Source organism: Anomaloglossus baeobatrachus, chromosome 10 (genome assembly GCF_048569485.1).
Source record: "Anomaloglossus baeobatrachus isolate aAnoBae1 chromosome 10, aAnoBae1.hap1, whole genome shotgun sequence".
NCBI classification, from domain to species: domain Eukaryota; kingdom Metazoa; phylum Chordata; class Amphibia; order Anura; family Aromobatidae; genus Anomaloglossus; species Anomaloglossus baeobatrachus.
In genome coordinates this window covers 53,007,457-53,020,853 of record NC_134362.1, presented here as the reverse complement: position 1 = coordinate 53,020,853, position 13,397 = coordinate 53,007,457, and the positions used below count along the sequence as shown (strand labels likewise).

The window sequence follows — 13,397 nt, the reverse complement described above, 5'->3', positions numbered from 1 at the left end:
CTAGGCAGGTAAGTAGTGTGACGGGTCCTAGCGATGTTGTGCACCACGGGCAGCGATTTGCCCGTGATGCACAAACGATGGGGGCGGGTACGCACGCTAGCGATCTCGCTAGCGAGATCGCAGTGTGTAAAGCGGCCTATAGTGAGGTGAGAACTACCAGACACATTGCCTACAAAGACCGACTGAAAGGTTTGTTTCTGTATATATATATTTATGACAAAATGATAGGTCTACTGTAATGTTTGCGGTCAGAATGGTTTTATGATTTCATTCTGCTACCATTCTGAAAGGGGTTGTCTGAAATATAAGGTGAATTTCATAATAAATGTCTGTATAACTTAATACTTAATCACTTAAATTAAAAATTCCCTCTTTAATTCTGTCCGTTTTTTGCCACTTCCAGTGATGTTTTTCTTGTATATCCCAGCATGCATTGGGGATTCTCAAACATGATGTCTTCAGGGCGCCGTCACTGCCACAGCTGTTGTAATTACCCTGAAACGAAATGTCATCAGTGACATCCATTTCAGGGGCTGAGATTATCCCTGCTCTACTGAGCATGCGCTAGTTGTCATTTCTGACACATGCTCAGTATGCAATTCCTGCTTACTGTGCTATGTTCTTTTAAATGCTCACTGACATTGCAGCATTGTAGATTTTTGCAGGTATCGCCAACTGTCATAGCGGCATCAGGATCTGTGGAAACTACAGATTCTGGCACTCTGCCTGCTAATTTCTCTGAGGTCTTTGATCAGCACAGGGAGACACAGGAGTCAACCCACAGGCTAAGGGGGGCTTTACATGTTGCGACATCGCTTCCGAAATATCGTCGGGGTCACGTCGTTAGTGACGCACATCCGGCGCCGGTAACGACATTGTAACGTGTAAATCCTAGATGCGCCGATAAACGATCGCAAAAGCGTCAAAAATCGGTGATCTGTGTAGCGTCGTTCATTTTCATAATGTCGGGTCAACCGCAGGTATGATGTTGTTTGTCGCTCCTGCGGTAGCACACATCGCTGTGTGTAAACCCGCAGGAGCGACAAACATCTCCTTATCTGCGTCCCGACATCAATACAGAAGGGAGAAAGTGGGCGGGATGTTATGTCTCGCTCATCTCCGCCCCTCCGCTTCTATTGGCCGGCCGATTAGTGACGTTGCAGTGGCGTCGCTGTGACGCCGAACGCACCTCCCCCTTGGAGGGATAGTTCGGCAGTCACAGCGACGTCGCCGACCGGGTATGTGCGTGTGAAGCTGCTGTAGCGATAATGTTCACTACGGCAGCAATCACCACATATCGCATGTGCGACGGAGGTGGGTGCTATCGTGCTGGACATCGGTAGCGGATGCTAGCGATGTTGCAACGTGTAAAGTACCCCTTAGGCAGGCTAGCAAGACTTAATCTCTGCTGAGCTGCTTGTTAGTCTCTTTGATCACATGTTGTGGGGGAGCCAGTCACATTCGCTCCCCTCCTATATATGCTGGCTGGACTATTAAATTAATGCCAGCTATAGTTCACCTATACTGGTCTGGTGAGGTGTGATCCAATGTGAGCGGTTGTGGTGTTAACCCTTGTTATTTTTTGTTGCTACCTTCCTGCTCTTGCTTTTCTCCTTAGTATCTTACTACTTGTTCCTGTGAGTTTGCAGAGTGTCTGAGTTTTGGTTTTCTCCCCTCTGTCTTAGGCCGGTTTCAGACATCCGTATTTCAGGTACGTGTGATATCCATTTTTCACACAGATGCCACACGTACCCATGTTATTCTCTAGAGTTACTCACATGGCCGTATTTTCACACGGACCGTTTGACCCCCTCATGGCCCTGCACGCACACATGGAGACATGTCTGTTTTTTCTCCGGCAGCACGGGTGTCACACGGATCGCACACTGATGTGATCCGTGTGACATCAGTGTGACACGTACCGGAGAAAACACGTGTCTTGAAATAAAAATATTTTCTATATTTACCTGTATCGAGCGGTGCTGTCTTCGGCTCTGCTGCCTCCCGCTTCTGACCCCCGTTCATTATACTCACTGAATATTCACTGCACTGAGGAGCTGGAAGCCGGAGCATCGCGGAGGACTTCAGTGCCGGGGACCGCATCGCTGGGGACAGGTGAGTATCCAGCAGTGTGTGTGTGTGTGTGTGTGTGTGTGCGCGCGTGCGTGTGTGAATACATGTGTGTGTGCCTGTGTTCAGTGTATATATGCATGTGCGCTACATGTGTGTATGTGCTCGGTAATCCATGTGTGTCTGCTATGTGTGTATACATATGTGTGTATATGTGCTCAGTGTATATGACTTGCCCACCCCAGGGCTATGGGACACCCGGTGCCGGGTCAGACTATTCCGGGGGACGTCAGTGGTGGCGGGGCCCGACTCCGTGGCCCTGGTGGGTGTCAATTAAATATGTCTTTAGTGTTGGGGTGATTAAAGTTTGTATTCGTGACGCTACCTGTGGTATGCGGCTATTAAGCCGCCGCTGCTGTATGAGGCCTCCGGGGTGATGGAATGGCAGCAATGGTGGTACTGCTCCCCACAGGTGGAGCTGTACCCCGGGGCACAGTTGGTGCTCGTGAGAGTCTATGGTGTGATGGAAGTCTATGCAGGCGACAATAACTGAGACAACACCAGAGGGTGCAATTCCAAGGTCTTTACTCACACTTCCTGGGCTGCAGCACACTGGTGCCTCTGGGCGGCTGGAACCCACTGTCAGGGACCTCCGCCTATCCTGGGGAGATCTTGGAATGAAAGCCGGTACCCTCTTCTAAAGTGTCTCTGTCTTCAGCTGTCTCCTTAAGCCTTGCCCTTGGATGAACCTGGCTCGGCCTCCACTACAGCCTCCGGGCCGGGGGCTCGCCTGTCGGTTATTTACCCCCTTTCTAGAGGTTCTGCTGTGGGCTGTGGCCCGGGGAGTTTGCAACTTTCCCTGGGCCTCGGTTTTTACTGTTGGAGATGATTTTTCCCTCCTCCGGTTTCTAGGGACCGTCCCCTGTTTGCAGCTTGATCCCTCCACCGAATGACTTTGTGGAACAGGCCCTGCGCTCGCAAGCCTTGCAGCGGCCCTGGAATCCCTTCTTTTCTCTGCTTGGTGTCACCTGGACCCTCTGAGTTCCAGGATCTTCACCAGGAAGCGTCTCCTTCTTTCTTTGCTCCTGTCTGACTAGAGCTCTATCCTCAGCTCCCTTCTCTGCCTCCCGCAGACTCTCTCTCTCCACTCTTTCCCCACTAGACCTTCCCTTCTCTCTTCTTCCCTCGGTTCGCTCCTTCCACCTCCCCAGTTGCTAAGCTGTACCCTATAGGAGCAAGGATGGGTCTTACGGCCCCTCCCAGCATGCAGCATGGGAGGGTTGCTGCCACTGTCCCTGGTCCCAGTGTGTACCTAACAATGGGTGTAGTGTAGATTTGCCCGAGTACCGGCGTTCACTCCTTTCCTTACCCAGAATGGGACATCACACCGCTGGATGGGGTGCAATGTGCCTGTGGCAACGGAAGCCTCAGGGGCGCCACATATATGTGTGTGTGTGTGTGTGTGTGTGTGTGTGTGTAGTGAGGACCTGGATGCTGGAGCATCATGGGGACAGCATGAGGGACTCATCAGAGTTCACAATGAGCTCTGATGAACCCGTGAAGTCACCGTGGTGACACCCTCTGTAGCGCAGGTGTCGTGAGGGTGTCATCAGGATGTCATCAGAGTTCATTGGGAACTCCAATGACCTCCTAGACGTCACTGCACACACTGATTTGTGAATACTCACCTGTCCTCGCGGCACTGTCTTCAGCGGTTCTGGACCCAGCGCTGTCCCCGCGATGCTCCGGCTTCCAGTTCCTCAGTGCGGTGAATAATCAATGAACATAATGAGCGGCGGTCAGAAGCGGGAGGCAGCGGTGCCGAAGAAACCAGCGCTGGATACAGGTGAATATAGAAAATCTTTTTATTTCAAAGACCCCTGTTTTCTCCGGTATGTGTCATACTTATGCAAACACAGATGTCACACATGTGGCATACATGTGACACACGTGTAACACACATGTGGCGCCCCTGCGGCCTCAGGCGCCACAGGGTACTGCACCTCTCCCGAGGTGCAGGATTCATCTCGGATACGGAGGAGGTCATCTCCGGTAAACCACCACAACACATAACACGGGAGCTCTGTCACTGGGACTGGGCCAGGGTAGGAGCCGGGCCCTCAAGAGGTATGGGAGCTCTTGCTCACTAGTTCAGCAACCCGGGAGGCTGAGCACCTGCAGGGGAAGTTAGGAGCCATCTCACACAGAATTCAGTCAGTGACGACCAGGTGCAGTGAGCACCAGGAGTTAGCTCTGGGCGCTGCAAGTGCCAGGTCAGATTCAGGAGTCGTTGTTAGTCATAAGCGACCAGCACAGAAAGGGGCCCGTTGTCTGGAGCTGGAGGCTTGACCCGGGTTCTTAGGAAGAAGAGGGATCCCCGAGTTTGCGGGGTTTGCAGCAGCACCCGTGACTGTTCCACGGCCCAGCAGCTGGGGTGGAGGGAAGACCATCAGAAAGGACACACAGTAGGAAACACCAGACTTGAACTCTGAACTATCCGGGATTGGCTGGAGCCCATAACAGCGGAGCACGGCACTCCAAATGCGGTGTACCCTCAGCGAGTGAAGACCTTGAACTGCACCCTCTGTGTCGTGCCATCATTGCCGGCGCTCCCATCATCGCGCCCCTGCACCATAGGTGACTACTACTCTCAACATCCTCCCTGGGGTCTGAACTCTACCTGTGGAGAGCTGTACCATCTGAGCTGCGCTATCATCCGCCCCAGAGAGAAGACACCCTACAGCAGCGGCACCCATCATAGGTGGCGTCACGAATAACTACTCCCATCATCCCCATTCCCATCTTTTTTGACACCGACGGGGTCACAAATCCGGGCCAGACCGCTGTGACATCCCAAACCAACACCGGCCCGGTGACGAGTAACCCCCAAGACCCAGTAAACATGTGACACACGTATGATCATAACCATGCCTGTGACTTGTACCTGATTAAACACGCAAGTCTGAAACCGGCCTTAATCTGTGTTACCAGGTTTTGGCTACAGTCAAATGTAATTAGTGAACATAGGTCCTACAAGGTTAGGGGTATTAATCATGTGATAAATATCTCTCTCCATGGGCTGATGTAGTGTGGTGTGGCCAAGGAAATTGAAAAGTTTGTGGGTTTGCCTCTGAGTTAGGCCCGTTTCACACATCAGTGAAAAACAGTGACGTTTTTCACTGGCGTGTAAAACACGCACATGTCCCTGCGTGTGCCGTGATTCACGGCACACATGGGTTGTCTAAGTGCAATCCGGGCTCCGTTCTCCGTGGCCCGTTTTTGCACTTAGAAAACTACTCACCTGTGCGCGCTCCCGCTCTCCATGGTGCTGATCGCTCCCGCTGTGCAGCATCCGGCCGGCGGTGACCCCCGCAGCAGCTGCTTCCGGGTCGGCTGTGTCGCGCATAATGAATATGCGCGACAATAATGAGCCGGCTTAGGAGCAGCAGGGAGGACGGGCTGCAGAGAACATCGCTAGACGCCGGGTGAGTTAAAATGTTTTTTATTTTAATAGCACGTTTTTTTCTGGCACGTGTTTCACGGACCGTGGAACATCAGTGATGCCAGAAAAAAATGGACATGTCTCCGTGCGGCAAACACGCACACGCAGGTACGCAGCACGGAGACACGTGCAGTGAAAAATCACTGACGTGTGAGCAGACCCATTGATTATAATGGGTCTGCGTATGTCAGTGATTCTGGTACGTTTAAAAAAAAGCACAAACGTACCAGAATCACTGACGTGTGAAAGGGGCCTTAGAGCTGTTTATATACATTCAATGTTGTGGTGTCACCATTGTTTTGGTCACCATCCGAATGCACATGCACCAGTGGCCACTCCATTTAAATGCCATATCACTTGAATCTGTGTATTGTTATTCACAGCTAAGTTCTAACCTCCAATCCCTAGGATGCAAAACCCGAAAATGGCCACTGCTTTCCCTGCCCTCATGTTTTATAGTGGCTGTTGAAGTCTCCCATGTGATATGATATCTACAAGATATTATAGTAAAGCCCACGTGGCCACGCCTAACGTCATGAGCCCACTCTGATGCAATCTTTTTGCAATCTTTTACAGTGTGAAATATCACTTTTCTTTTTTAAAGCAATCCACGCAAATATGTGTGAATTGTTTAATAAAAATAAGGTTAAAGACAAAAATAATGAGCATTTTGGATTTTGCTTAAAATTCAGGAATCATGCGTGCCATTTTGAAGACATTTTCATACAAAAAACATCAACGAATATCAAAGTGCAAAATGTCTTTTGGATATGTTCACACGCGCCATCTTTTTTGCCACAAAGATGCAGCGTTTTTCTCCCCAAAAAATACAACCAAAATTCCCCCCCCCCCCGGCAAAAACGCATCAAAACACAATGTGTTTTTGCAGCGTTTTACCGCGTTTTTCCCAATGCGTTTTTTAAGTCAAATCTATTAACTGGAAGAGCTCAGAAACGCTAGAAAAACGCAAAAAGAATTGACATGCTGCATCTTCAAAAACGCATTTAAGATGCAGATAACAAAAGATGCCCAGTGTGGACAGTAAAATAGAAATCTCAAACTTTGCTGGGGGAAGGAAATGCATGCATTTAGGTGCATCTTTATGACCTCAAAAACACAGTAAAAGATGCCCTGTGTAAACAAAGCGTTATACTGACGTAAACTACTAATAAATTACCTGCTCACAGAAGGCACGACCATATCGTAGCATAGTGACAAAATGTTCACAGTTGGCTTTGAGAAGATCGTACTTCCTCAGCTTCCCCACCTCCATTCGTGCTGCATTTACAATTTTTCCTGGTGGGTAGGGGTCAGCTTTCTTGTCATATTTGTTATTGACCTTATAGTCATAGGGAGAATTCTTTAAATACTCTTCTTCCACAAAAGCTTCGGCTTCCATTGATGAGGAAAAACTGCCTAAACCATTTGGATCTGAGTAAAAACCACAAGTATTTCCACATTATAATGCAATTAAATCCTAAGTGTAACATCTAGTCCAAAATCCATTACATATGAAAAAGAAATAAATACAGTGCTTTGCAAGTGTGTTTACACTCATGTGACGCCCTGGTAAAACCAGGTTGTCACAGAGACTGCACAAATCTTCCAGGTGCAGGACTCTATCCTCCTTGGCCTTCCAACACCACACACAGGTAACACCAGCCACAAAAGCCTGGTCACCCCCCCCCCCCCCCCCGGGACAATAGGGGCACACCAGTGGGCGGGACCAGACGGATGGTGACGCCCACCTAGGGGTCCTGAGGTGTCAGGAGACGGAACACAGTAGATGAGTCTGGACTGAGGAAGTGACAGGAGTGTGAAGTGAAGTGGTAGTCGGGGGTTGTAGCTCCCGGACTACCTGAGTTGACTAGGTGGTAGACGGCAGAGCAGGGCCACAGGCGACGGAGATCCGGTCGCAGGAGACCTTAAGTGGACCAGGGCAGAGCTGTAGCCCGCCGGTGCCGACAGCGGGAATCCGGTCCGGAGCCGTGCACAATCGGGTTGCCTGGACCCTAGGGCGAGGAAGGTTGCAAGCCCCTTTCCAATTAGCCAGCAGGGGACAAGATTCCACGTCTTGTCCCACCAGTAGCCCAGATAGAGCAAAACGGAAGCCCAACGAGGGGGATAGGGCGTCCGCCAGAGCCCACAGAGATTACACGGGTCAGCTTTCGCAGGCAACAGCTCCCACAGTACATAATACAGGGAGCAGACTTCTCCTGTTTTATGCAGATTAAGTCACCACACAAGAAACTACAAGTACAGGAGGAAGGGCCCCTGCCCTGCCAGCCGTGTGTGGAACCAAGCACATCCCTTCAGAGGCTCCCGGCATCCGGCCTTGGTTTACAATACGGACTTTGTGTGCTTTATTACCACAGTGAGTACACTGGTACCATCCGGTCCCTTCCTAAAGACTGCTCCCTGCAACCCCTCAACGTCCTCAGGGCCCCGGGACTACACATCCCCTACCCGTGGAGGGGATTCCACCTTGCTGCCCCAACTCCATCAGCCCTGGGCATCCCAATACCAAGGCAGCAGCGGTGTCACCAACCATCACCGCAACCCACGGGTGGCGTCACTGACAAACTCTCCCCTGTACATAACTCCCTTATTCACTTGTGGGCGGCGGATGGCTGCTCGCGCCCGGATCCGACTGCCACTCGAGCCACAGCCACGATCCCGAGCAGCCCCCTTGCCGTGGTCTGTCCCTTGCCCGCAACACTCATAGGCCCCAATTCATCAAAAACAGTTGCCAATCTTCATGAGGGGGCGTGCCGGCGTCAGATGATCCTAATTCATTAAGAGGTGCACCCCTCTTAATGACTCAAAGGTTTCTCACAAGCGCCATGGGCTTCCATGTGTCTCGCCACAAATCTTATTCCATTTGAGGACTGCTGGATTAGCATAAAGAACTTCAGAGTTTGTCTTAAACTGGCTGGGGCATCAGGTCTCTATAACCTCCCCAGTTCTTCTGCCCAACTCCACCCATTTTGGTATAAGCTGGGCAAAACTGGTGTAAAAACAGCAATAGTCAAAGTTTTTGCACAACCTCAAGTTGCACAAAGAATTTACAACTTGTGTTTTATGTCAGATTTCTAGTGAATAAATAAGAGAGTATAGGCGTTGGAGATGACCATGTTGCTGCAGGAGGTAAAGAGGTTCCACATTCCAATGTAGATGGGACACGCCCGCACCGGGGTCGTGGGGTGTGCCGCCCCTGCAGCGGTCGAACCGCTCGGATTCGGAAGGGTCTGCGGTGGCTCGAGGGTCTCCGGACCCAGGGACTCGCGGCCACTCGAATGTAAAAGGGGGGGTATTTACAGGGGATAAGAGTTTGTGACGCCACCCGTGGTTTGCGGTAAGGGGAGTAACACTGCTGCCAATGGGAGTACCCGGGAAGATGGAGTGGGGCAGTCAGATGACATTCCCTCCACGGGTAGGGGAGGCCCTGGGACTCTGGATTATGGGGTGCACGGAAGCGCAGGTCTAGGCGGTAGCAGGGGATGACCATGTACTCACTCAGACAGCGTTGGTGATGACAAGCAGACTCTGACAACAAGGTGAACCAAGTCTCTGGGTGCCACTGCCCTCTTGGGGGAGCCCGTCTGGGTATTCATCCCCTACAGTACTGCCTGATGGTCCGGAGCCTGCCTCCGTGCACAAATTTGAAGTGTTCTGTTGGCCCGTTGGCATAATGCTGTCAGTGCCCCGCTCCCTACTGTTTGTAGTGGAGCTGTGCTCTCAAGGGCTCACGCTTGGGATTTCAGTGGGCTGCTTGCGTTGGAATGCCCTATCCCCCTCGTTACGCTAGTGCCCCTGATCTCTGAGCTTCTTGGGGACAGTCCATAAAGTCACTATCCTCCGCAGGTTAATTGCCGGGTTGCCTGAAGCTACTCCCCGACCTAGGGTCCAGTTCACCACCGTGCTTTCGGTCCTGGACCGGCTATTGAACTCGACCTGCTTACCGTTCTCCAAGACTAGGTCCAGGCACCCAGTCCCAATATCCCGTGACCGGGTCTCCGACTTCTCCGGGTCCAGACCACCGTCTCCAACCTTTTACTCCCCGGGAGCCACAAACTTCCCTAGCTCCTCACTGTCTGAGAGCTACCTCTTCCCTCTTTGCTCCCCTGGAGCCAACTCTTTTCTGTCACCTCCCACCAGTCTGCCTGATCCCTATGTGGGCATCCCTATTCCAGTTCAGCAGCCCACTGGTGTATCTGACAGGGTGTGGAGTGAGGTGTGGTTGGGATTTTGGATGCTGATGCAGGCAGTACTATAGGTTGGGAACCTAGAACTATGGGGGGTTGAGTCCTGCACTAAGAGACAGAGCGTGCAGTATCTTCTGACGACCTGACTAGTCCAGGGGCATCACAGGCCGCGGTTCTGGGATGCTGCGGTGGCAAGGTCCGGTTCCGTGACCCCGGCGGTGTTGTTAAAAGGGGAAATGATGGGGATGGTAGTTCGTGACGCCACCTGTGGTACTCGGCCAGAGATAGCCGACGCTGCGGGATGGGACCTCTGGGGCAGATGGTGACACAGCTGGGTTGTATAGCTCTCCACAGATAGAGCTGGGCCCCACGGCTGTTGGGAGTAGTAGTCTTTGTAATTGATGGAGGGACTTAACGTTGGGGTGCAGGACTGAGGATGCCGGTAATAACTGGACAACACAAGGGCCATAGCTTCCTTTACCTTTTACTTGGTAGGTGACGGTACAGGCCCGGTAGACTGGTCCAGTAGGAAAAAGAGGTCTAGTCAGCCTGGAAGCAATTGAGAGGATCCACCTAGCCAGGTGGGTTCAGAGGCCTTCCTGCTTGCGCTGTGATATGTGGGTCCCTGCGGCTTGAGCTACGCTGAGTCCCTCTTCCTTGTGTAGGTAGTGATTCTCACCCGTATGGCAGGCAGTGCAAGTCCTTTAATGGTGCTGCTCCTTCTATCACGGCTCCTGGCTCTAGTATGCTGTTGTGCCCCTGGCACTCTCTGGGCCAGAAGACCTGCAGTCTCCTGCCATTTGGATTCTGCTGCGGGGACTTCTGTAACCACGCAGCCTCGGACTCCGATGTCTGGTTCTATGCGCTCGGCCATGAGGGAGCTATGGCGCAGCTCTCCTCTCAGAGACCGTCTTCTCTCCACTCCTGACTTGTTCTAACAGTTTAGTTTCACTTTCCAGTGTCTGTGTGCCTAACTCCTCCTCCAAGCCAAAATGCATAGAGAAGCTCCCCTCAGACTGAGTTCTCGAGCTCCCCCTTCTGGTCTGGAGTAGGAAGTGTTGAGTGCTGGTGTACCTAGCATGGGAGACCCCTCTCTTGCTTCCAGGCATAGCATAACCCCCCCCCCATGGGGAGGGTAATGTTGTTACTATGGCAACCGGACCACTGTTCGAACCAGAAGTGCATAATGAAATTACCTGCATCTCGCTGGCGCAGGGAGACAAAAAAGGGCCCCTGTGCAAGAGCAGCATATAAGCTGTTTGAAGTCCAATAGCTCATTGTCATGCACAATTCCACGTGTTTTGGAGGTGGTAGTGGCCCCTTGACCTCTTGGGCCCCGATGCAGCTCCACAGGTTGCACCACTGATATGTCTGCCCTACTGCATCTACCTTAGAGTGTGGAACCTTGCCTCCTGTAGCAACAAGGTCATTTCCATTGACTATGCTACTATTATCCGTTGTACGCAGAAGAAGGGAAACTTCTACCGGCTGGTGAACTGTAGCGACTGACCCTCACACAGGCTTTTATCAGAGTTGCGACATTCACAACTCCACCAAGTGAGCGTATCTCACTCCCTGGGACCCAATTTTAAGATACCATAAATGATGGCACCCACTGAAATACTTGTTACTCGAATTGCGAAGGTTTGAAGCTTTGTCCCAAATCGAGTAATGAGTATAATGGAAGTCTATGGGGAACGCATCGCTCATGTGACATGATTGATGTGTGTGCATCACTCGTGCCACATGGCTGATTTGTGAGCATCACTCGTGCGACATGGCTGGTTTGTGCACATTACTCGTGCGACATGGCTGTTTTGTGCGCATCACTCGTCCGACATGGCTGATTTGTGTGTGTCGCCTGGGGACCAGGGGGTACTCAGACCCGGGCCACGGGGTCACTTCTGTGGGTATCATGGTGGCGTGACCCGGTCTGTGATCCCAGGCTCCACAGTAAAAGGGGATTTGGTAAGGGAGATTGTCTGTGACGCCACCCATGGTTGTGGTGAGATTGGAACACCACCGCTGCTCTGGACGGGGATCCCGGGAGTGATGGTATGGAGCAGCTAGATGTTAGTCCTCCCCTCCGTGGGTAGGGGGTTGGTTGTCCCGGGGCCCGGTGATGGAGAAGCTGGGGATGATGGCATGCGGTTTGCGGGGCTTGGCGAGGTGCAGGGTCGCAGGGGCAGCGCTGTGCCGCACGGCACGGGGTACTCACTCAGCCAGTAATCACGACACAGTACTTGGTAAAACACTCGGCTGGATGGACGGGTGCCCACAGACGGCTGCGGTTGTTGTTTCTCCCCTGACCCAGTTTGGTGGTGTAAGTCCTTTCTTCCACCTCCGTGCACACTCCTCCTGCGCTCCGGCTTCCAGCTGGCTCCCCGGTTCGGTACCGGTGGGCCACCGCCCAGCCCCGGCTACCTACGGTTCCACCAACTGTCTCCCCGGCTCCCTGCAGACGGCCACTACCGTCTGCCTGACTCTCTGCTGCACGAGGGCCCTAGGCTCCAATCCTAGGCCCCAATCTGCGTCTGCCTCTCTGCAGACCTTCTCTCTTTTCCTCTCCTAGGACTTGACTCGGCTTGTTTCCTGCATAAGGCCAGCTAACTCCTGGGTGGGCGTCTCCATCTCCTGACTCCGCCCACCTGGTGTGTCAGTCTGAGCTCGAGGAAAGGAATCAAGTTTCACTGGGGATGTCTGCTGTGAAACTGCTAGGGGTGGGGGTGTGTGTGTGTTGTTACCTGTGGCCCCTGGCTTGTCCAGGGTGCCACATGTGCGCATCACTCGTGCGACATGGCTGATTTCTGCGCATCGCTCGTGTGACATGGCTGATTTGTGCATATCGCTCATGTGATATGGCTGATTTGTGCGCATCGCTCATGTGACATGGCTGATTTGTGCAATGTGTTTATGAGACAAATTCTACTTTTGTTAAATATACTTTGTGTTTATACACTTTGATTTTCTTATGTGTCCCCAACATGTTGTATGAAATCTTTTACTTAAAACAATCTTTAATTTTTCATCCACAGATTTTCTCTAGGAAACATTGATGAAATCAGAATTACTCATTCTCCCAAGCAATGCTACTTTTTGGAAACTATGTCTAGTGGCTGTGGTGATGACATTATGACTACAACACACATTACTAATGCAGCAAATCACTGAGCTCAGTCATATCAAGGTACAGGTGCATCTCAATAAATTTGAATATCATCAAAAAGTGAATTTAGGTCTGTAATTCAGTACAAAAAGCGAAACGCATATATTATATAGAATCATTACACACAGTGATCTATTCCTATATATTATACAAAGTCATTACACACAGAGGGATCTATTCCTATATATTATATAGAGTCATTACACACAGAGGGATCTATTCCTATATATTATATAGAGTCATTACACACAGAGGGATCTATTTCTATATATTATAGAGAGTCATTACACACAGAGGGATCTATTTCACATGTTTATTTTTGTTAATGTTGAGGATTATGGCTTACAGCCAATGAAAACCCAAAAGTCATTATCTCAGAAAATTAGAATATTATATAAGACCAAGTGAAAAAATGATTTTACACTCAGAAATGTTGGCGCCTACTGAAAAGTCT

The 13,397-nt window shown here is 51.1% G+C and overlaps 1 protein-coding gene across 2 annotated transcripts in view; it reads right to left on the bottom strand.

Moving 5' to 3' along the window:
• The window catches only part of LOC142254799 (phospholipase A and acyltransferase 3-like), a 42,020-nt gene that overhangs the window by 1,928 nt on the left and 26,695 nt on the right, over positions 1-13,397 (bottom strand). For both annotated transcript variants that reach the window (XM_075326108.1, XM_075326107.1), the window contains exon 4: positions 6,750-7,003. In XM_075326108.1, the coding sequence (XP_075182223.1) occupies positions 6,750-7,003 (254 nt within the window). The remainder of the gene's footprint in view (positions 1-6,749; positions 7,004-13,397) is intronic.